The sequence below is a fragment of the Zingiber officinale genome, chromosome 9B, assembly GCF_018446385.1.
Source record: "Zingiber officinale cultivar Zhangliang chromosome 9B, Zo_v1.1, whole genome shotgun sequence".
NCBI classification, from domain to species: domain Eukaryota; kingdom Viridiplantae; phylum Streptophyta; class Magnoliopsida; order Zingiberales; family Zingiberaceae; genus Zingiber; species Zingiber officinale.
Window position 1 is genome coordinate 6547007 of NC_056003.1, and position 24546 is coordinate 6571552.

Sequence of the window (24546 nt, forward strand, 5' to 3'; positions counted from 1 at the left end):
TAAAACAAGAAAAGTAAATAAAAATTAAAAAAAATGAAAAAGAGTAATATGTATGGTTGATTTTATAATTGAGGGTAATATAGAAAAATATTAAAGTACGTTATTTATTAAAATCTTCAAACAAATAAATTTTGTTTATATTATCTAAGTTAAATCAAATAATATTTATTTATATTTTATTTTTTATAATTTTGATTATGTGATTACCTTGGTCTCGCGCTGTGATTAAAGTTTTATATTTTATATTTTATTAACTAAAGTTTTAGGTGAATCATGCTGTGATTAACGTTTTATTTCCTCCTTGGTCTCGCGCGTTATATTCTGCCAGCCCAAAACGAAATCATCGCCACCCAAGACACCCACGCCCGTCGCCGGAGCTATTGTAGCCTCCTGCCACCTTGGGCAGCAACCTTCTCCACCATGGGCAAGGACCGGTCGGCCTAGGATGCTGGCAGTCACCGCATCCCGCGCGTTGCCGCACTTCAGCCGCGCGCCGCCGCAAGCAGCCGCACGACAGTCCTTTCGAAGGGTTGTCCGGCCATCCACAGGCCACCATTGGTCGTCCGACGACAAGTGGTTGTCTAGCTGCCACCTCCAGCTGGCGTTAGACTCCGGCAGCAGAAGAGGAGCAACAAATAGCAGCCGCCGACTGCTGTTCACCTTCGCGATAGTCCTTTGGAAGGGTTATCGGGCTGTTCCTTGGCCACCACCGGTCGTACGACGACCGGTGGACGTCTAGAAGCTACTGTAGCCACCGAACAACATGGAGTATCCATCTCCCTGCTTGCTGCCGTGAGCTTCCAGCCGTCGGAAAGTGTTTCCAGCCACGACGAGCTCGCCGGAGCACTTGTTGTGGATGCCGGAGTTGCTGCCGTCGACTACCTTACCATCCGGCAGTCAGCTGTTGACCACCGGAGACTTTGCCACCGGTTGGACTGCAGGCGATAGTCACTTCACCCGGAACTGCAACGATCGTTGTTGCCGTTCATCTCGGTTCGTTGTCACCTGATTGCTTTGAGCCGCTGGGCACGAATCAAGTGGGTAACTTCCGTGTTAGACATCATCCCAGTTGCAATTGCCACCGAATACAAATCATACTATGATCCCCCCCCGGCCCGAATCAAGTGGGTAACTTCCGTGTTAGACCAGAGGCAGTGATCATAGAGATTGAATGATCCCACTTATTTAGCAGGTGGAGACTATTAAATCTCTCTAATTGCTGTAGTGGTAAATACGGACCAAATGATCCCTGCTTAGTGAAATCACCTCGAGGATAACTCGGCTGGGATACCAATAGAGACGAGACTTCTCCACTAGGTATAATTTATTATTGTAAAATGTTTATTTCATGATCATGTCTAGCGATATTATATCTTTGTATATGTGTGGTGTGTAAAATGTAATAATTAAGAATTATTATATTTTTATTTTCAATGCGCATATTTACGAAACTTATTTTAGTACCCACTTGCATCGGGCTACCCAATACAGCCTCCTTTGGCAAGAGTGGAAAGTTGGCCTTCATGGAAAAGAATGGGGAATCGACCTTCTTTGGGAAGAGTGGGGAGTGCCTTTTGTGAGGAGGACTCCTCACGGGAGGTCAATGATTCGGCTCGTTGAGTCGGTTTAGTAGTTCGGGAGTCTATATTTACCTAGTTAAGGATCTGCAATGTGCACCCTTATTTACCTACACATCAGTTATATAAAATAATTTTTAGAAATACTTTTCATTTTATATTTGATTTTTTACTAAAGCACGTAGATAAGTTTTTGAAATTACTAGCTAAATCATGTAAGTTAGTTTTAAAATTACCAAATCACTATCTATTTTTCATTTTACCCCTATCAATCGACTGATTTTTTTTATAAGTCGAATCGATTTTCCTTTGTGCCGAAACGTCAAAATTTTGAGTAAATCAGTCTAACCGATTTACTTTTTTTTTTTTTTTTTTTTTTATCAAAGTCAATTTTAAGTAAAATCGGTTGATGGACCAAACGACCTTAAATTGACATAAAACTAGTTCCTATGTATTCGACTACCTCTCCTAATTATATTAATGCATTCAAACATCAAATTAACTCAATATATTGAGAGTAGTGATTTTTTGAACATAGATATATTTAAAAATTTTAATTTATTTTTAAAAAATCATTGCTCTCAATATATTTGGTCAAATTGCTATTTGAGAGCATGAATATAATCAAGAGAGGTAGACGAACATCTAGGAACTAGTTTCATGTCAATTCAAGGTCATTTGGTCCATCAATCAATTTTAACCAAAATTAGCTGATGAACTAAACAACATCGGATTGACATGAAACTAGATCCTTTGTGTTTAGCTAGTTCTTTTGATTATATTCATACTCTTAAACATTATTTTTACCCAATATATTGGGAGAAATATTTTTTTTAACATGAATATGTTTGAAAATTTTAATTATTGTCCAAAAAACTATTGCTCGATATATTGGGTCAAATTGGTATTTAAGGGCATGGATATAATCAGAAGAGGTAGACAAACACATAAGACCGAGGTCATTTGGTCCATTGATCGATTTTGGACAAACATATTCGTGTTTAAAAAATAATTTTTAGATATGAATTGAATTATTTCAAACATATTCTTGTTTAAAACAACAATGTTCTCAATATATTGAGTCAAATTGATATTTGAGAGCATGAATATAATTAGGAAAGGTAGTCGAATAAATAGGAACTAGTTACATATTAATTCAAAGTCATTTGGTCCACCAGTCCATTTTGTCAAAAATCAACTGATGGACTAAATGACCTCAGATTGATATGAACCTAACTCCTATGTATTTTTCTACTTCTCATGATTATATCTATACCCTCAAATATCAATTTGACGTAATATATTAGGAGCAGTGATTTTTTAAACAGAGATATGTTTGAAAATTTTTTAAACTTCAAAATTTTAAGCAAATCCGTCACTGGTTTACTTTTTTTAATCAAAATTGATTTGAGGTAAAATCAGTTAATAGATCAAACGACCTCGGATTAACATGATACTAGTTTTTATGTGTTTGGCTAGTTCTCTTGATTATATCTATGTCCTCAAACGTCAATTTGACTTAATAGAACACGGATGTGTTTGAAAAATTTAATTCATGGTAAAAAAATCAAATGCTATCAATATATTGGATCAAATTGTTATTTGAGGGCATAAATATAATTAGGAGAAGTAGAAAAACACATAAAAATTAGTTTTTTGTCAATCCGAAATCGTTTGGTCCATCATCCGATTTTATCCAAAATTGACTAATGAACCAAATGACCTCAAATTGACATGAAACTAGTTCATATATGTTTGTCTACCTCTCCTGATTATATTCATGTCCTCGAACGTCAATTTGATATTGAGAATAATAATTTTTTTAATACCAATATATTTAGAAAGTTTAATTTGTGTTAAAAAATTATTGCTCTTAATATATTGAGTCAAATTGATATTTGAAAGCATGAATATAATCAGGAGAGATAGAAGAACATATAAGAATTAATTTCATGTCAATTCGAGGTTATTTGGTCCATCAGCCGATTTAGGGTAAAATTGACTGATGGATCAAATGATCTTGGATTGATACGAAACTAGTTCTTATGTGTTTGTCTACTTCTCCTGATTATATTCATGTTCTCGATATCAATTTGACTCAATATATTGAGAGTTGTGATTTTTTGAACACAAATTAAAATTTTTAAATATTTTCATGTTTAAAAAATTATTGCTCTGGATATATTAGGTAAAATTAAAATTTGAGGGTATAAATATAATCAAGAGAGGTAGATGAACACATAGGAATTAGTTTTATGTCAATCCGAGGTCATTTAGTTCATTATCTGATTTTGGGCAAAATCGACTAATGAATCGAATGACCTCGGATTAACATAAAATTAATATTGTGTGTTCGTCTATCTCTTCAAATTATATCCATGTACTCAAATACCAATTTAACCTAATATATTGAAAGTAATAATTTTTTAAGTATAAATTAATTTTTTAAATATATTTGTATTCAAAAAATCACTACTATTAATATATTGAGTCAAATTGATATTTGAAAGTATGAATATAACCAGGAGAGGTAGCCAAACACATAAAGATTAGACTGATAAAAAAATTAATTGACTGATAGAAATAAAACAAAAAATAATCACATGATTTAATAATTTTAAAATTGTTTTACTTGATTTGATAATTTTAAAAATTTAACAATTGATTAGGTAAAAGTCCTTTTTATATTTCAATCAATAGATCCAATCAAGTTGAGCGGATAGAATGACCTTATTGGTCCAACCATCTAGACAAGTTTATTATTATTCGAAGTGGATTTTGTGTGTGAGTGAAGTGGGCTAGTCATGACGGATGGTCTAATCAAATATTTGGGTCGAGCAATTTAGTTAATTTAGTTGAGACAGGCCAACCTAATGCAAATCATAGATCGGTTTAACTCATCAATTTGATCGATTAATTTGGTGTTCCAAGCAACGAGTGGTGTAGTGAGTCGAGAATAAGTTGGACAATTAAAGAGTTAAGCAAGTTAGGTAGGTAATCATTTGAGCAAGCAAGTCAAACAGTCAAAGTAAGTTGAAGTAGCCAACCAAACTAGGAAACGAGGCAAGTTGGTCAAGCTTGGTAAGAATCCGTAAAACATAATACAAAGTCATTTGCTTTAACAAATTCTTTGATCCAAAATTCTATTGTTTTAACTTCTGCTGACTGTTTGATGGAAAACAACAAAATTCAAGAAGAAAAAAAGGATTTACAAGTAACTTAAAGCAATCAAGTAAAAAATTGACAAACTTGGCCTATACCCCCATTTCTAGGCCATCGCCAGAACCTCTTGTTGCTCATTAATGAGGAGAAAGTACTCTTTCATCTAGGTTATAAAAGGATCTCACATCTGTCTCCTGTTCATCTTCTCCATTTTCTGTCCGTCGGAGACTAATTTAAATATCGGAGTGACTTAGTCAGGGCACCCCTGACCTTCCTTCTAACGTTCTGTTCCCTTCCCCTCTTTCTACAGTCTTGCAGGCATTGCAGATCTAAGATTTTCTTCCACCTTCAACTCCTTCTTCTTGGTTTTTCCCTAAAGTCCGGTGATTCAGTCAACATTGATAATAGCTCATCTTTCGACGCTATGTGGTAGGAACATTGGCCAAGCTTAATGAGAATCCATAGGCATAGTACAAAGTCATAAAAAGACCATTTGCTCATTATAAGTAAGCAATACTGCATCGTTTGCTTATTAACAAATTCCTCAATCCAAATTGGAACATGATTCTATTGTTTTAACTTCTATTGCTGCACTGATGGGTGAAAAAGCAAAAAAAAATCCAAACAGAAAAAAAAATAAATAAGAAGTAACTCAAGGCAAAACCTATTAAACTTCTACAGACCCCCTGCTTTTAGCTCTTGTTGTGAATCGGATTGGGCCCTCGCCGGAACCTCCTCCTTCTCACTTGCTCCCTGGCAAACGACACAGACTTCGCGTCCGATTTACCTCTGTCCACTTGGTCGTGATCGCAAGGGATGGAAGGCTTCTTGGCAGGAACACAGCCAACACTTGTCTCAGCAGCTAACATCAAAGCAATACATACTGAGACAAGAAGGAGCCTGAGGCTGCAAGCTGCCATTGCTTGCAACTGTTGGAAGCTTGAGCTCTCTCAGTGAATTTATGTACCCTGGTTGATTCAGTCCAATCATGGTTGAGGAACCCGAGGAAACTGTTTCAGAAGGTTCTGACATGACTCAACTCGTAAGAAAACGAAGCTTTTGCTTTCTGTCTCCCTGAGAAACAATCTGCATGAATCTTGCACTGCATTCCAAGCGTAATTTGAAGACCAGTATCATGTTTTCTTGTGCCAAATACTACTTGTTTCTGCCTTTTAGTTTCTCCCTTTTCTTGTTCATTTTGATCAGTAATGTAATTTAAGCGAAATTAATGAATATTTGGATGAACTTTTGTATGAATTTGAGGGAGGAAATGGAATTGAGTTTGGTGTGGTTATAGTCTAAAAAGGAAAAGAGCAACAGTGTTTTTTTCTACTTTCTTTAAAACAATAAAACTATTATCAAACATTTTTTTTTTTGTAGTTTCTGAGGTTCATGTTTGAGAATTCGTTTCTAAAAATAGAATATGTTAAAGTTACCAAGATCAGGCAGTAGAAAATAAAGATGAAGAACAAAAAAGGGGAAGAGGAAATGCTGTTGATTTGGCTCTGGTTTTCGAGCCATGACTTGAACTAGGTATAAAATAAGTCATGATTTATTTGTAATTAAGTCAAATAAAATAATAAATAAATAAATCTTATTGTAGTTCATGCATAAGTATAAAATTCAAAGGTTAGAAATTTTAATACAATTCTTTTTAAAATTATAGACTCCATCTAAAATTAATTGTCACATGGAGCATTAATTCAAGAGTTCACTGTAACAACTCATTTCCCTAATTGCTAATTAGCTCGTCCAGGGGTCCATTCAGCTTCTCCTCCTTCATAATTTCCAGGAACTATTAATGCACCTGAATGTTAGTTAATTAGGATTAATTATCATTGTTAACGATGACAATTGATTGCTCGTCTAGAAAAGGAATCATGCATGACGACTACTCACCATGTGAAGTTGGTGAAGAGTCTTAATTCACATAATAACTATTTTTCAAAGGATATATTTATTCATATGGAAATAAATATTTTTACAGAATAAATTTTTAAGAAGCTATGCATTTTATGTATATATATTCATTCGATTTATTGAGCCATAGATGAGATTATTATTGATAATATTTTAGAAATCATATCTCATTCTAAATTACACATAATTTACACTTCCCTCTGTTTTAATCGTCTGCATGTCGATTTAAAGATCTAAAAAAAAGTGAGATAAGATTCTCTGTCCCGAAAATATCATGTCTTTATGTTCCAATGCTGATCAGACGGTTACGATAATTTCATGATGTACATTGTATTTTTGAGATGTAATTTAGTTCATTTGATCTGTACTAGAACACGGGGGACACGATATTTCCGGAACAGATGATCTGATCTCTAAAAATGCTACCTGTTTTTGGAATTTTTTAGTCAGAGCAAATCATCCAGGAAGCCATCCTGCCCTTCGGTCTCGTCCAGCAGCCACGACTCCAGATACGACATCAAAGGCGGCGGAGGCGGCGAGGAGTCCTCGTTCAGCCCCGCAGCCGCCGCCGACGTACTAACGCTCCCCTGGCTCGATGCCGGCTCGCTCCGCCCCGGCCGGCCGGAGGCGGCTCCGCGGCGGCCGGGCTTCATCCACGTCTGCAGGAGTCGCGAGATGTTCTCGGTGCTGGAGGCGTAGCTGGTGGCGGACGCCTCCGGCGGCGGCCTCTCCACCGCCAGGGCCTCGCTGAGCGCCCTCTTCGCCATGCCGATGTCCGTCTGCAGGCACTTCTCCCACCGCCCTTTCGCCATCGACCTGCAGCCCGGCTGGATACTGACCTCGGGGTCGCTCTCCAGCTTCCAGAGCTTCTTCTTCAGGTGCGTGTTCCAGTGGTTCTTGATGTCGTTGTCCGTCCTCTCCGGCAGATACGAAGCGATCGCCGCCCATCTGTTTCCCAGCAGAGCTTGGAGGTGCACGATGAGCTTCTCCTCTTGATCCGTGAAGTTTCCCCTCCTTATCCCCGGCCGGAGGTAGTTCGTCCACCGGAGCCTGCAACTCTTGCTGCATCTCAAAAGCCCTGCAAGGAGAGAAAAAAAACTATATATACATGAATCCCAAGAACAGAAGAAAAAAACAACAGAGAATTCAAAAATAATAATAATAAAATACCAGTATTGGTAGGAACAGCTCTCCAATTTCCAGGCCCATGTTCTTGGATGTAGGAGACTAAGATTATGTCCTCTTCTGGAGTCCATGGCCCCTTTTTGACGCCATCCTTGTCACAGCACGGTGGCCTTCCCATCTTCAGTACTCTCTTGAAAAAGGTTTCAGTAAGAAGAAGAAGAAGAAGAAAAGCTTCTAAGAATGATGTTTGCAAGCTTCTGAAGGCTTGATATAAAGACAGGGGAAGTATTCAGATTAAGAAAGGGAGCAGGCGTTGACCATGGACGATAATGATATGATGATGGATGGGAGGAGTTAATGGGCAGGGACGAAGGAGGTGCATTTCCCATGCATGAGATCCGAAAGTCAGCAGCTCGATCGGACCCTGTTTCTGGGAGTTGTCGATCAATGGCTTTGAGCAGTAGCATTAGTAGAAATTGCACGCCAAGTAGTCGACTCTAGTTGTACCTCTGGCTGCGTTGGCCATCAACTCTATCATAAAAAAAACGTGATTAAGTTCACCCAGTTGTTCGTTACCGACTCTCGAGTCACTGAGTGTGTGAGAATTTTTCCAAAGATATATATCCGTCGGAATTATTATGTTTGATTATAATAAATCTATCATCCATTTAACAAACGGACTAATTTAAAAGATAATTAGTTTAATTTTATAGAAATTTTTCATATGTCATTAGGATAACAATTCCTACTTTTTATTAGAATGAAAATTTTCTATAATACATTATCGTTGAGATTCAAATCTTAAATTCCTTAATTATATGTTGAAAGACATAACCATTATATTATTGTACTGGTCACATTTATTTTCTCCAGAATAGTAAAAGGTAAAATTCATCACTCTAATAGTTTCACACGTTTAATTTCACAATCATCTGTAAAAAAAAGTAAATCAAAAAAATTATAATTAATTTTATTGAAATTTAAATTCTTATCCTATAATAATGACAGATGGTAGTAGTTAATGGATTCAGGAGGAGAATTGACACTTGGCTGACAAACTTGAATGGAGGATGAGTTATTGCTTGCTTGCTGCCGCTGATGGATTCAGAAGGAAGCTTCGCAGACCTCTTTGAATGGCAAACGTCAACGCTCAGAGTCAAAGTCCATTCAATGGGGGTGTTTTTATTTATTATTAACCTGAAAGAGCTCAAAGTTCGAGGCACCGAACTCTGCGTAATTCTTAATGTATTATTATTTTTTGAATTCCTTATCAACTCTAGACTCGATTAATTCAATTAATTCGTGTCATCAATCTAATCTCGTATAAATTTCTCATTTACCATCGGATAAATTTAAAAAACACAGATGAAATTACCATCACAAAGTGATTCAAATACCACAGACATATAAAACACACTGCATGAGTTTTAAACATTCACGACACAACACAGAAGCTCATCCTACTATTGCGCCATGCCCGGGGACCTTAATGCACAATTGCACGTTGTAAACGTATAGGATGCTTTTACTCTGGGAGTTGGGATCCTCGCTTCTAAAAATAATATGTACTCGTATCCTCTGGTTAGTTGGACGAGTTAAATCATATCTTAAAGATGTAATGTACATCATAAAAATATCATGACCGTTCAATCGACGAGGGGACATGAAGACATGTTATTTTTAAAACAGAGGATCTTGAAAAATTTGTGAAAATAAAATAAGTCTCCTTCCACGAAATTTCTCACCGTCATAACTCACCTTTAATTCCCTGGATAAACATTATTTTATAAAATAGTTAATAGTAAAAGAATAATCGTATCTGTAAAATATATAAAAGTTTAAATTCATAAAAATCCATTTTTTAAAAAAATGATCGCATTAAAAAAATAATTACACGTATAATTATTTTCTTTAAAATGTTATAAGAATCTACCATGTTTATTCTAAAGTATTTATGGTAAACCACTTGAATACCATACATTTTCGCATTTTACAAAGAAAAAAAAAACTATCCTTCTAATATTTTTATTTTCTTATTTTTTTTTCTAATAAATTGAACACATTTTTATTTTATTTATGAGATGAAACACATATCACATCAATAATAAATTCATGCCCGTGGTTTATAGCCATCGTATTACTTCATTATTTTCGTTGAAATTTTATAATCTCCTAAGAATTATTTCCCATATGAATCCCAAAATGCTCTTTAAAATTTACAATCCCTAGTCGTTTTATTTTACCCAATAAAAATTACAAACACACAACATTATCTTTATATCAAGCAAAGTAATAATACTAATAATTAGAAATCCAACAACAATGCTTGATATTTTTTTTTAAAAAAATCATATTAAAACATGTAAAATTTCTTGGTAAGTGAAAATGTAAAATTATTCAAAGTCGGCCAAATTTATTAAAAGCATGGGCATTGATTGTGACATTACTCGGCCTCTCCCTTTTGCTTTTGCGTTCTTCATTCATCTCAAGCTTTAATTACTCCTCATTATAGCTATTAAACACCGTTACAAAGTAGAGCTCTTCCCCATTTCTCTTCCCACTCAATTTGCGATGGAATAATCTACATGGAAAGGAAAAATGGTCAAGATCTATTAAAACATTAGAGGACAAAAATGACTCGATGAACCCACACGCATGTGTGGAAAATATGGGCAATCTCTAGTCATTTGCTCATCCATAAATGAAATATTTGAAAGATAAAAAAAAAAAAAAAAGGATAATGATGATCAAGAAAAAAGAGTCCACTAATGAAATCTCGGAGGACAACGTGATGCATGTATCATTTTCCAATGAGAACCTATCGAGAAGGTAGCTAGGTGCAATTAATAATACCACAATTTTCCTAACTAGTCGGCAATTCGTCTTCCTCCTTCCTTCTTTTCAAATAAAAGTTTATATTATTATTATTATTGTTTATATTATTATTATTGATCACCCCTTATGGCACTACATGGATCACCATTGCTTGTAATTTTTTTCCCTCCACTTCTTCTCCTTCATTTAATTTAATTTTATGTATTTTGTCGTTCAATAATTAATAAGCATGTTATGATACGTGTCGAATTTAATACCGTTGTCCCATGCATCCTCTCCTTCTCTGTTTAAGACGATACTGAAAGAACGATCCACGCTCCTCTTTTCTTGGTGGATGTCCATACAATGATTAAAATTTTAATTGCTAGATGGTCCTTGCAAATTTTCCGAGGGTTATTTTGATAGAATTTTTTTAATTATCTCGCTAATAAAATGCCGTTTTAGGTTTTCTTAATTGCACCCTGAATAATTTTTTTTCTCCCTCACTTAATAAGTGGTTGACTTTGAAAATGATGAGGAAAACGAAAGTCAACAAAATTAAATTGGATGTATGTCGCACAAAGTAGGTGTTTAATTAGAAAGGGATATTAATATTATCTTATCTGGAATTATCTCTTATTTTATATTTTGAAAATTGTTTTTTTTTTAAAAAATAATATATTATTATTATTTAATTGTCCTTTGGTTTTTTGGCAGCGGAAACCGAGCTGTTTCCGAGTTGGCCAACCCGGTTGCTCCGTTTTCCATAATTAGATTTAGACCCGTCTGTGGTCCCTACACGTGGAAGTTGTCTGCGTCCTGGGTCATGTGGAACGGGCCGCAACTACAAGATGTTGAAAACCTAGTGGGCCCAAGTTAGGCCATGTTATTCAATCTAATTAATTTCTTCCGAAGGAAAAATAAAGCCCCGATAAAGATTGACTCGACTATCTAAGTGACATTTAAACAGATTTTTTTAATAATTTTTTTAATTTATATTTTCGAATTATATATATATATATATACACAAAGTACTTTCTAGAGCTATCAATACCCTCAATTTCCTTTCATACCTACGGTGATTGTCATGTTGAGGAATTTGAGCAATTATCTGGTTGATTTGATAGATAATTAAAACTAAAGGTTGTCGAGATAATGTCTAAAATTAAAAAATAAATTATGGAATATGAAACGAGTTATTAATAATTATGGAAACAGCGGCTCAGGTGGGGTTGTCCAGGCCCAGAACAGTCCAACCCGGCCCGGCCCGTAGACAACCTGGACAGCATAGACAGGGTTGGGCCGGCCACAGATCTTTTAAAAAATATATTTAATTTAAAATGATATTAAACTGAACTAAGTATCTCCGTATACGATATTATTATATAAGTACTGCTATATTTAAAGGATAACAAGACGGATTAAGACTTCTAATCACTTCCACCCTTCAATAACTGTTTTACATTACAGAAGGCGAAATCCCATAATTAAGTTCGTTATCTGCTCAAACTAGCAATGAAAGACTTTTTTTCGAATTAGACAATATTGACAAAAAAAAAAAAAAAAAAACTCAAAATTATTGTTTTTATCTATAAAAAAACATGAACACCGTGTGGGCCACCCATAAACGTCCTTATTATTTTTTTTATCTTTTAATTATATTATTTTTTTGCAGCGCACATCAGCTCGTGTGGCATTTTTTTTTCTTTTTACTTCAATAATGAACCAAAATCAACTTTTATTTTTGGAAAAAGATTATTCACCAAAGAACAAACAAGTCTTGATCGACCCAGTCTGCGCTCCGTCGTCTTTCTGCTGTCTAGAAGTAGAGGAAGAAGGCGAGAGAGAGAGAGAGTGGGTGGTGGTGGTGGTGGCTGGGGCCATGGAAGGTGCATACTTGAGCCCGAGCTTGTTTTTTCCAACTCTCGTACTTGCGCTGATGCTTGAACTAATGCGGGTCGATGCAGGCATTGCCGATCTCTGGGAACCCTTGGTTTCCTACTTGGATCAAGCTTCCGATTTCTTCTTCTCCACCCTGAGCCGGGCGGCGCCGGTATGGACGGCGGTGAGGGTCGCGGTGCTGGTGCCGCTGATGAAGGCGGCGGTGGTGCTGTGCTTGGTCATGTCGGTGATCCTTGTCATCGAGAAGCTGTCGATGGCGCTCGTCGCCCTCTATGTGAAGGTCTTCGGACGGACGCCGGAGAAGGTGTACAAGTGGGAAGAGATTCCGCAGGATTCGGAGCTCGGCTCACTGCCCTACCCCATGGTCTTGGTCCAGATCCCCATGTTCAATGAGCGAGAGGTAGAAGTTAATGCTCTTGGAAGATCATAAAACTCAGTTTTTACACTTCCCCTTCAATAGAGCTCATTTTTTAAACACTTATCCGTGGATCTGTCACTGAGGTTAGTTTGTTCTTCCTCAAAACGTGCATCAAAGCAACATTGTTAAAATTATCGGTTCCTCAAATTTTTTCCCCCTTTGTGAATGTTCGAGTAGAGCCATCACCGAAGTCTGCAATATTTCCACTCTTTCGAACCATTTTTGCAGTGTCCAAAGCCTGGAATTTTTTCTTCTCAAAAGACAGTCACTTTATCGATGCATAACGCTTCTGGCTGGTTATTCCCCTGGCTTGCAACCAAATTGCCCTCATTCGAGGACTTGGTGCCAGTTAACTAGGACACTGTGACACTAAGTTGGTCCTGAGTTATGTCTACGAGTCGCATCTGCTTTTTGATGTGGGCCAATATACTGTTGGCTTTCGTCTAACATGTGGAGGGTGGTTGGATTGGATGTTTGCGACTCACATGAGAAGCAAATTTTGTTAGATTTTTTGTCCACGCTGAGTCGCTGACACCATTCATTTGATGGTGCTCAACACCGGTCTCTGTTTTGAAGTTGTCTTTTTCATTGTAGGACCGAAGAACTGTTGCACATTTTTCTGTCTGATTCAGGCCTACTAAATATCAGTGTTTTAAGGCTAAACCACATTATTATTTAACCACAAGTACACGGTCAGTTTATGGATCATTTAGAGGCTTGGATCAACCACTACCACCATCCCACTGGGCGGGGTCGGCATTTAGAGACTTGGATCACAATCCTAAAAATCATAAAATATGGTTGGACTTTTTTACTGCGCTTAGATCATGCTACAGTTTGTACTTTGTTATGGCCTCAATCTTGGTTGCCAATCTGTCAGAAAACAAAAGCAATATGGAGCCAAAAATAATATGGAGAGGACTTTTTTTTTTAATGTAAGACCCTTTTTTAACTGCTAGATCATTCACTTGTCAACTATAAAGATTAATTTCCTATTTTCCTTCATTTCTACTTCTATCCAATGACTTTGAAAAAAAAACATTTATAAAAAACACCAAGGCACCCTATTGTATTAGTTTTGCCCAACTTGCCATTTGCCAAGAATTACCTTACAATTATTGTATGATGTCTACAAGGTGACCAGTGTGACCTTTTGTATATAGGATATCATGCTTCTGGATCCTGAAACCAAGTCCCATCTTGCTTCACACGATGGTTTTGAATTTTGTATAAAGATGCAATGGTAGGATACAACTGTAATACTTGGCAGATCTACTTTATTTTATTTTTATTGTTTCACAGTCTCTAGACTGCGGTCACTTAATAGAGTTACGGTAGGTCTGCATTGTTCTCAGCTGAGGACTGCAGTCACCAAGTAGAATGACAGTGCGCTTGCATTGTTCTCAGATGAGACAAAAATCGAAAATTCTTTACTATCATCGTTTTGTGGGGCATTCTCATGGAGTGCTGCATTTGCCAGGTCTCCAAAACATTTTTCTCTCAGTAAAATTGGAGTTGGAACATTTGATCTGTTTATTAGCCTTAGCCTTAACATTTGCAGACAGAAACATACAAATATTCTTATGTCTCAGATAAGAATGTTTCAGTTATTTTCTAGGCGATAAAAAACCTATGCACCGTGGATCAATGTAAAAGGCTATGCTGTATGTCACTAAATTACATGCCAAACAAATAAAAATTCAACAGTAGTTGGTATGACTCAAGTATTATAACTTGGATTTATGAAGTTAGACATTGCCTTTTAGTCTAAGATCAAGTCAGTAATGTCATATGGGGTCAATTAAAGAAAAATTCAGCAGTTTCAGTTGTTAGAAAAAGAAATAAGAAAACAGAAACAATAACCATAGTTTTTGAACCACATTTTGCTCCTGAGCTTAAAGTATTAACTGCATAATGCAGGTCTATCAAATTTCAATTGGAGCGGTTTGCACTCTTGCATGGCCAAATGACAAACTCATAATACAAGTTCTTGATGATTCGACAGACATCACAATTAGGGTAAGTTTTCCTCTTATCATTGACTTCCTCCTAGGAGTTGCCTTCGGAGATTTTTTTTTACTTGTACAGCTTCCAAAGATATTTGCAAATAAGAATCACTTATGCTAAGATTTTTTTTTTACTTGTATGACAGTCACTTAGGGGGATTAGGGTTGGTTGTTGTTGCACTTATATGACAGTGCTAAACTATATATAATTGCAAAATTAAGGATCATATGCTCAGTTCCACTTGAAAACATAGAGTTGCAGCAGCATGTGGGTTCCTGCTGTTTGGTGAAGTGACCCTTTCAACCAATAATAAAATTCATTAATTGGTTTTAGTAATTGAGTGTTTCTATGGAACTAGGAACATGCAATTCAATTACTCTTTCATGGCACAGCTGAATCATACTAAGATGAACAATTCAATGTATATTCAGGAATTAGTGCAAGAAGAATGTGGGAAGTGGCATAGAAAAGGTCGGAACATACACTATATATCTAGAGACAATCGAAATGGATACAAGGCTGGAGCTCTAAAAGAAGCAATGGAACTTGACTATGTGAAGAAATGTGATTATGTGGCAATATTTGATGCAGATCATGAGCCCCCAACTGATTTCCTTTTAAGATCTGTTCCTTTCCTCATGCACAATCGTGAAATTGCACTCGCTCAAGCACGGTGGAAATTTGGTAAATTTATGCATAAGCAACTTTATCTATATTTTGCGTTATATTGAACTTGGAAACTATCACCTTTACATTGTATTGATGACCACGATGAATCAATTAGGCTCATTTGGATTTGCATTAATTATCCTCTAATACTTTTAACAAAATCTTCATAAAATCTTTGGAATTCTCACTAAAGAACATTACAACTTAGACCGAATAAAAACGAGTATTATAAATATTGTATACACCAATCTATTTCCTAAGCATAGTATTTGTTCTGTCTTTATTGTCATGACTTATAAACATGGCCAATAGACAAAGAAAAGGGGCTTATTTGATTTAAGTAATAATTTGATGAAGTGCTTGTTTGTTCATCAACTAGTATGTCATCTCATTCTCCTGACTTATAAGCATGGTCAATTATTGTATACAACAATCTCGTTACTTCACTACCACTATGGTAATATTGTAACATGCAGGGTAAACTTTGATGCATTGATATACTATTTTGGTATTAGGGCCCAAGACTTGTATCCGGCAAACCTGGTTATCATATGTATGATTGTATCCTCTGCAGTGAATGCCAATGAATGCATAATGACAAGAATACAAGAAATGTCATTGAACTACCATTTTAAAGTGGAGCAACAATCTGGTTCATCAACTATGGCATTCTTTGGATTTAATGGTAAGTTATCCTTTTTATTGCAACCATAAACTTTTACCATGAGGTCTGCACATCTACAAGGCATCACACAATGAGGCTCCATGAATGCTTGTTATGAATGAATTTTCTCAAGGACTGTAAAGTATATGGTCAAAATGAATTCCACATAAATGTTGGATTACTAACAATATTGCATGATATATCTTGTGATACTTAAATCACATATTCATGGATATTCTGCCCCCGTCTATTTTCCTTGTAATAAGAAAACAAGGATGGACTTAACCTTTAGTGTAATTGATCAATTGGTTTATTGATCTCTTTCCCAGGAACTGCTGGTGTGTGGAGAATTATAGCTATTAATGATGCTGAAGGTTGGAAAGAGCGAACTACTGTTGAAGATATGGACTTAGCAGTTAGAGCAACTCTTCGAGGCTGGAAGTTTTTATACATTGGGGACCTCAAGGTTTGTGTCTACATGATTAATGTTAACGTGCAGCTGTACTTATTGTGATGCATGCATAACTTCTTGGAGTTCAGAACTACACTGGATAAGGTTCTGGTTTCCTTTGGCAAAACTTTTCTATGAAGCATATGAATTTGGTAATGACACAATTAGAACACACCACTATGATAAATCTATGAACAGTAGGTATAGGATGCCACAAATAGATAGATAAATAAAGGAAGGAAGATACATGAAGTCTTTTGTAGATGATACAAGACAATGTATTGTACATATCGAAATAAGATTTGAAGCATGAGACCGTGACTCTGGAATGGTATGCCAAAAACGATATAGATGGAAGCAATTAGTTTTCTGAAATTTCAAGATTTGTAGCCTAGTGTTTATTTTAATCGTTTATTACCTGTTGGCAAAACTTAGTTCTGACTTATTATTTGAAGTCTCTTAATAATTATTGCTCTCATACTCCATCGAAGAACATATTCTCTTGGCCCAAATAAGAAATCTGTAAGAGTCTTCTTGGGATGTCTGTAGAGGAATTTTCCCTAGACTTTATCATGAACTTGTAGCTTTGGAGAAGCAGGGAATCATTATTCAAACTATTTGCAAGAATAATGGTTTTTTTCTTAAGTTAACATTTAACTGAGCCTCATTTTTTTTTTTTGTTGCCTAGGTTAAAAGTGAGTTACCAAGCAATTATAAAGCCTATCGGTATCAGCAACATCGTTGGGCATGTGGGCCAGCAAATTTGTTTAAGAAAATGGCATTAGATATTATAATGGCCAAGGTCAGTGATACTTTGTTAATTGTATGTCATGCAGTCAGTTAATGCTGTTAAATCCATGAGTTGGTGATGATTGTTCCAAGACACTGTTTGGATTTTCTTGAGATGCTGCTTATGGCAAACAAGAAGAGAAAGCATCATACCGTTCATGTGGACAAATCACTTAAACATCCTAAACTAGTCAGTTAAATACTATTACTAATGCACGTCATTTTATTTGATTTCAACAGGAAGTGCCCTTAATGAAGAAATTATTTTTGCTCTACAACTTCTTCTTTGCGAGAAGGATAGTATCTCACAATGTGACTTTCTTCTTCTACTGCATCATCATCCCATTATCTTCTTTTTTCCCTGAAGTTGTGATTCCAAAGTGGGGGGTGTTCTATGTCCCGACTCTTATTACCATCCTCAATTCAATTGGAACTCCAAGGTTTATCACTTTAACATTTTATTTTGCTTACTGACTACAGATATAAAGTCAAAGACAACTGAGGCTAGAATTATGTCAACAGTGCTGTCCCAAAACTATTGACTTACATCGATACAATATATTTCCTAAATACTATTCTGATTAAAGAGAGAGAAAGTAGATATGTTATTCTTTTTCATAATTCTCTTCACTTTTTCCTCTTCATCAGGTCATTGCATCTAATTGTCGTCTGGGTATTTTTTGAAAATGTCATGTCCTTGCATCGATGCAAAGCTGTTTACATTGGTCTACTTGAAGCGGGGAGAGTAAATGAATGGGTTGTCACAGAGAAACTAGGGAACACATTGAAGACTAAACAAATTTCAGTAGTTGAGAAGAAATTCGCAAGGAAGTTGTGGGAAAGGTAATCTTGATGACAGTTCTTCATCCATAACATTAATTCTTCATAGCTACCAGAATTGCATGATTACTAATTAACCCTTATTCCATGCCAAACAGGCTTCTTTTCTTAGAAGTGAGCATGGGATTGATACTCTTGATATGTGCATGTTACAATTTCTCCTTCAGGAAAGATCAGCACTTCATTTTCATTTTCCCTCAGACTATTTCCTTCCTCCTGATGGGTTTTGGATTTGTTGGCACTTATATCCCACAAACCAAGTAGATAAACCAAGCCAGTAGGTTTGGTTCACTCCTTTACCGTCGCCTCTCTTTCTATATATTCAAATTCTTTTGCCATTTATTTATGTAACAGTCTGCATCCTGTACGAAGAGATTAACCGATTCCACCTTGAAAAAGCTCACCAGATAATAAGCAGGGGGGATGCAGGAGTTCTGAGAGCAAGAAGCTACATCCCATGCAAGTTTAGGCGTTTATGATTGAAAGAATGTAGAATGTAGCTACAAAGTTATAAGTGTAATGGATTCATTAAAATGTAATGATAGCCCGTTGTATTTACTTTTCCTTAATTCTATTTTCCCTTTTTGTTTTAATCACAGGCGAGGAAAAAAAACTCTTCTCTTTAACAGTTTAAGACTGTGATAACATGTTAAAAATTAATAATGTTACAGAGATAAACAGTGAGAATATAAAGAAGAAAAATGCTCTGAGAGCAGAATTGCATAGCTTTCATTCATTTAAACCTATATGGTGAAGAAGACCCAAAGTTTAATTACACTTATAAGGTCAAAAAGCCTAGTCATGCTACATCAATTGGAAGACTACTAAGACTAGTCATGCTCCAATATCCTTCACATTTCTGTCCTTCAAGGACAGCTCTTGCCATCAAGCTCCTATAGTTTCTATACCAGCATTTTAACTCTTAATTGAACTGAGAATAGTTTCTACTCTGGTGGTTTGGGAGTATGGTGATCATTGGCACCTGATCCTGGATAATCATTAATCTCAAAATCCATCCTTTCACTTTTGCCTTCTTGGAAAACTTCATCTCCATTCATAATCTGCATTCCAGTTGAGAACATGAACTAAACTACATTTGGTTCAAGTTTAAGAGAACCAATGATGATCAACCATGGTACCTGAACAGAATCATTAGGAACCAACAGTTCTTTATCCAATTTGAACAAACTTCGACTCCCTGGAAGAACAGAATCACTGTGTTTAGATTAAAAAAAAGAGGTTTACTTGATTTCCTACCAATGATGGTGTAGCAGATGATCACTTGTTGTTGGAATTGCAAGGCAGCATGAAGTAATGAGTTGAGAGAAGGCCAACGAGACCAGTAACCCCTGAAGGCAGGTGAGCCTCTCCATGTCTTTTTAATTAAGCACACTAAGTGCTTTATTAGCAGAGTCATGAGGACTCCTTTTATGCAGTGCCACTGATGAACTTATCATAGCTTTTGGGTGCTTTCATGGGGCATTCATCTAGCAAAGGAATTAGGAAGAAAGTTTTGAGGCACCTTCTTTATGCTACCTACCTAACATAGATATCTCTTTCCTTTCCAGCTACTCCCACTATAGCATTATCTATCTATATCTATATCTATATCTATATCTATATCTATCTATATATATTCAACTTGCAATCTCTGAATATCACTTTTCTCTTCTCGTTCTAATCAAGTCATTAAAGAGAGATGGTCAACTCCACGACTGATTTAAGAATGATTTACTTTGAACATTATCTTTTGTGTGTCTTTTGGTGGACCGTGTTAGGTCTGGCACGGCTATGATTTGTCCCAAAGATTAAAAATAAAGCTCATGTATGTTTCTGGAGTCAAGATAATCCACTGAACATCTTGAAAGCCATCATGATCACCTCACTTACTCGTTGCCACAATGAATGGAGTGAACAGTCAGTATCCATCAGCATTCAACGTTCTCGTCCCCACTCAGTGGTCCATCTCTCAGTGTAGATGATGATTATTCATTGTTGTTTATTAGATACACAGAATTAAGCTAAGGATGGATCGTCAATCCATTTGCAGATTAATTTTTTTAACCAAAATTTGATCTGCCTAAAATCCGAAGTAAATAAAATATTACATAAACTAATCAGGTTGGATAGAGGGTCTAATTGTAAATTGGAAAAGTAGTAGGCTTTTTTTATAAAGTTGCCGATTACTCACCGGACCTGTGCCTGTTCCGCCGAAGCCAACTCCGTCTCCTCCTCACGACGTGAGACAGCCGGACGCCGCCGCCGACCTCATTCCTCCTCACGCCATGAGACGGCAAAAAGAACAAACCTCGGCCGCGCTCGTCGCTCTCCTTTCCCCGACGCCGCCCTCTCCTTGCCGGATCCGGCCCTTCCCCACCCTTGTCGATCGGCGCCGACAGCCCTTGCTTAGTTCCGCTGCGAGCCAACTGCCTCCTTCGAACCAGTCGATCGCCGGCTTAAGCTTCGGTTTGAGGCGATGATTTCACTTCGACAGATATGGTAAGGCAGGCGCCACTCTTCCTTTTCCTCTTCATTGCTGCGTGTCGTCCTCATCCCTTTGCTTTCTCAAATTAGGGCAGCAACAGTGCCGAAGCTGCGATGGCGTGCTTTTCCTCGATCTGAAGTATTTGGGGAAAAAAAAATATATTCATGATACTAAAGTATTTTAATTTTCTTTTAGGAAAATTTCACTTTTATAATTTTGGAGACGAGTAGTTTTTATAATGATGTTTTAGTTTTTTTCTTCTTCTTATAGTTATCTGATTATACCTTTTGTGATGTTCATTAAGCCATATTTAGCCCAATTTTTTTGGGATTTAAAATCCTTTTTTTCTGTTATATATAATATATATTAAAATATATATTTTTAATATTCAAATTAGATAAATTATTCAATATATAAATTAAGACTTTCCTTTTCTAGTGCCAATTAACTTAAACATTTTAAAAATTCTTGCTAACATTTTCTCTTATTTTCTAAATAAGAGAAAATAAGCTGTGTGGACATAAACCCTTATGATTATGTCTGAAATTGATAGAGATGAAAGGCTGAACGAATGGTTTTGGTGCGGACTAAATGAAAACTTCTTGTTATCTTGAAAATAATTTTGAAGTGCTCTTGCGTGCCGAAAAGAGTGTTAAGGATCAGGTCAGGGAAAGAGTTTCTAGCGTAGACCTTTCGACACTCAAATCAGTTATTGGTGGAAGATAAAGATGAAGAACTCTAGCAAGAATAATAGATGCGTAAAATTATGTAGCTTAACGTCTTATTCACGTAAATGTACCGATCCATTTTTATAGTGTCTCTGTTTGTTTATGCATAAATCTTAAAATGTTTCCAAAAGAGGGTTGACTATAAAGATACTTTCACACCTTTCTCCAAATGAACCTGTAATTTCTACATGTGGCAGAGGGGAAGCTTCTACGGTACAACTTGCATACAGAATATTCTCTATCCTCTGTGGTACAAGATATCAAAAAGGAATATGAGCCCGTTGAGATATGGAGCCCCCAATATGGTGGCAAAAGACGAATACGCTCGCCTCAGCATCCCAGTCTATCCGTCCCAGGGTCTACACGAAGGTAATCACGGGCAGCTACTAGCCTTTGGAATATTAATAGTGACTTGCATATAAGGGAGACATTTACCTCAGCTTTACCGAGATTCGAACCCCAGATCTCATAGTGGCAACACCTCATGTGCTAGCCACTAAACCGTCTCGAGGAGACTAAGGAGCCCACAATATGCTCACATGGTAGGTTGACCTAGCTCCTTCTGTGAGCCAATCGACGCTAACTCCAGCCAATCGGACTAATAGAGTATGGTCATGAACTTACCCCCACTCGGCCTATCATTTTCAGCCAAAGAGTTCGACCAAACTAGTCGTCCGTTCTATCCGATCGCACCACAGTTCCGATCGGGCAAATCACTTAACCAAGCTAACACTCATTTTATCTTCAAAAGGCAAATAATTCCTAGCTCTAAAGAGTACTAACTCACCTTTATTTCTCAAGGCCGAGGAATTCGACGTCCAATCAACTCATTGATTATGTCCGTCTATCCTTATATGTTAATCATTCTTTGACCTTAACTGTCATGTCAATCGACCTTCTAGACTCTTACTCTTGTCGGGAGGAATCCACCTTAACCACCGTATCACCTTATAAATCACACGATGTAATTATGATAAGTACGACATAAACATACATGAGTTCGACCATACAAAGTTCAAATCTAATAAAGCCCTTAAATTGAGTGACAGTTATATGTTTTATAGGTTGTGTTTGACTTAATTCGAATTTAGGCTATGCCTGAAGACATGAGATTGGGTTTCGATACGGTCTGCGAGTTAAGTTTGACCAATGCCAGTTTTACACACATATATAAAATAAACATTTTGCTTATATCGTTTTATATGATTACCTCCTAGTTATGATATAGTGGAAGGACCTTCAATTATGTTGGATATTTTTCTTTAAGAAAAATATAAATATATAGATCTTTGATGTTGAGATTTAGCAGTTGAATCTGATTAATTTTCTCGATAATAAATCGATGATTTTAATCGATGGAGTTTTATATGACGATATGGACTTTGTCCCATTTATACTCTCGACATCCTCTTGCGGTTATTGAAGTAACCTTTCGGATAAGAGACATACCCTTCTTGGTATTGTCGCTACCGACCTAATCTTGTCAAGTTATCCCTTCGGATATCGATACAATCCCTTTGGGCAAATTTATCCTTAAGGATAAGAGTATTATAATCGAAGTGAAGGCTAGACTTTCTTTTCTTAAGACAATATTGCCTCGACCAGGTGCTTACAGTTTATTGGTAATCGTCTCCCAAGATACAACGACTTACGTTTTGAAATAGGAGCACTCCAACTTTCGAGCCATGTCAAACTTTCAAAGTCTTGAAACTCTTAAGAGAGGAGAGAGAGAGAGAGAAGAGAACTCGAGAGAGAGAGAGAAGAGAACTGAAGAGGAGAATTCACAATTTGAGAATTGAGTGTTTTGAGTGGAAATAATGAGGTTTGTTTTATATAGATGAAGGATTACTCCTAACCCTCTGTTTGGGAGGAGGTGAGTAAAGGGGAGGGAAAGGTAAACATGGGTAAAATGAATTTTTACCCTTGTTTGGGAGAGAGTGAGCTATGAAGGGGAAGGGGAGAGAAGGGTAAAGCCTCCCCTTGCATGCTCGGGAATAAGCGAAATTCCTTACACCCCAAATTGGGGTGTAAGGAAGGGTAAGGAGAAATTATTACAATTATATCCTTATTTATTTTTTCACATGCAGATTTATTAAAAAAATAAGAGGATATTTTTGTAAATTTGTATATTTAACCTTCATTCCATCCCTTTCCTCTCACATAAACTTTCCCTCCCTTTCAAACAAGGGTAAGATAAATATATTACTTTCCTTTCCTTTCCCTCCCATCCCCTTCCATCCCCTTCCATTAATGAACCTTACCTCACCCCATCCAAACAGAGGCTAAGAGGTGAAAAGTTTTCTTCAAGAGGTGAAAGATTTTTTCTAATAGGTGAAAGAGTATGAGATATGTATTTTTCCCTTAAACTTTTTTACTTAAACATTTTCATTATGATTAATTAATTTAATTGATTAATATGATTAACTATTTACTTAATCTATTGTAAATATTAATTAATCAATTAATTAATATAACAATGATTAATCTTTTAATCAATAAATAAATTAATCAATGAAATTAATTATAATTTCATATCCCTCAATGGTTCCACATACTCGAGTTAGCGTTCATCCATGAATCCAACTCGTATGCGAATCAAATTTCTGTCCAATTATATCAGACCAACTCTTCATTAGACATTAATTTCTCATTCACTCGAGAAATTGGTTTACGACGATCTACTTACGAAATAGTCGTCTTATCCCTATTGGTCCCCAAACTAATTTTCCAACAATCCCCCACATGAATGAAAATTATGGATAAGTTTCAAATCTCAAACAAGAGTTTCATTGGAAGACTATTACATCAGGAGAGATAGCTTGTGACTTTGAACCTTCCGTAGTGGAATATGATCGGATTTACTTGGCTGCCAAATAAACTACATCTTAAATTGTTCAATCGTTGCAGTAAACCAAGACAATCATATCCACACAATAGCCCCTAGGCTTTTACTAGTTCTCTATCGTGTCTGTTTTGATCATAGACAAATCTTGAG

General features: G+C 36.3%; 3 protein-coding genes across 5 annotated transcripts; 1 reads left to right on the forward strand and 2 right to left on the reverse strand.

The window, feature by feature from the left end:
• Positions 1-6814: 6814 nt before the first annotated feature.
• LOC122024250 (myb-related protein 306-like) lies at positions 6815-8045 on the reverse strand. Its single transcript, XM_042582827.1, has 2 exons — positions 7830-8045; positions 6815-7737 (listed from the first exon to the last, which is right to left on the reverse strand). Exons 1-2 carry the CDS (start codon positions 7960-7962, stop codon positions 7106-7108), a joined length of 765 nt encoding a protein of 254 aa, XP_042438761.1. The 5' UTR covers positions 7963-8045; the 3' UTR covers positions 6815-7105.
• Positions 8046-12350: 4305 nt separating this feature from the next.
• LOC122023512 (probable glucomannan 4-beta-mannosyltransferase 11) lies at positions 12351-18907 on the forward strand. 2 transcript variants are annotated; one of them, XM_042581640.1, is made up of 10 exons: positions 12351-12487; positions 12566-12900; positions 14839-14937; positions 15357-15609; positions 16169-16279; positions 16588-16724; positions 17398-17511; positions 17739-17938; positions 18147-18341; positions 18437-18907. In XM_042581640.1, the coding sequence occupies exons 1-10, from the start codon at positions 12481-12483 to the stop codon at positions 18600-18602; spliced, it is 1617 nt and encodes a 538-aa protein (XP_042437574.1). In that variant the 5' UTR covers positions 12351-12480; the 3' UTR covers positions 18603-18907. The 2 variants fall into 2 exon arrangements, with proteins under 2 accessions (XP_042437574.1, XP_042437573.1); XM_042581639.1 differs by lacking the exon at positions 12351-12487 and having other exon boundaries at positions 12529-12900.
• Positions 18908-19027: 120 nt separating this feature from the next.
• Positions 19028-20995, reverse strand: LOC122023514. Of its 2 annotated transcripts, none has more exons than XM_042581642.1 (3): positions 19621-20995; positions 19478-19536; positions 19028-19399 (listed from the first exon to the last, which is right to left on the reverse strand). In XM_042581642.1, the coding sequence occupies exons 1-3, from the start codon at positions 19709-19711 to the stop codon at positions 19283-19285; spliced, it is 267 nt and encodes an 88-aa protein (XP_042437576.1). In that variant the 5' UTR covers positions 19712-20995; the 3' UTR covers positions 19028-19282. The 2 variants fall into 2 exon arrangements, with proteins under 2 accessions (XP_042437576.1, XP_042437575.1); XM_042581641.1 differs by having other exon boundaries at positions 19596-20576.
• Between the last annotated feature and the right edge of the window lie 3551 nt (positions 20996-24546).

Excerpts from the sequence above, each read along its gene's own strand:
- LOC122024250 (XM_042582827.1), bottom strand. The coding sequence starts at position 7,962 with ATGGGAAGGCCACCGTGCTGTGACAAGGATGGCGTCAAAAAGGGGCCA. Across the intron at positions 7,738-7,829 it reads AGCTGTTCCTACCAATACTG|GGCTTTTGAGATGCAGCAAG; the intron begins GTATTTTATTAT and ends CTCTCCTTGCAG.
- LOC122023512 (XM_042581639.1), top strand. The coding sequence starts at position 12,538 with ATGCTTGAACTAATGCGGGTCGATGCAGGCATTGCCGATCTCTGGGAA. Across the intron at positions 17,512-17,738 it reads TAGATATTATAATGGCCAAG|GAAGTGCCCTTAATGAAGAA; the intron begins GTCAGTGATACT and ends TGATTTCAACAG. Across the intron at positions 18,342-18,436 it reads GCAAGGAAGTTGTGGGAAAG|GCTTCTTTTCTTAGAAGTGA; the intron begins GTAATCTTGATG and ends CATGCCAAACAG.
- LOC122023514 (XM_042581641.1), bottom strand. The coding sequence starts at position 19,755 with ATGACTCTGCTAATAAAGCACTTAGTGTGCTTAATTAAAAAGACATGG. Across the intron at positions 19,537-19,595 it reads CATCTGCTACACCATCATTG|GGAGTCGAAGTTTGTTCAAA; the intron begins GTAGGAAATCAA and ends CTGTTCTTCCAG. Across the intron at positions 19,400-19,477 it reads TTCCTAATGATTCTGTTCAG|ATTATGAATGGAGATGAAGT; the intron begins GTACCATGGTTG and ends ACTGGAATGCAG.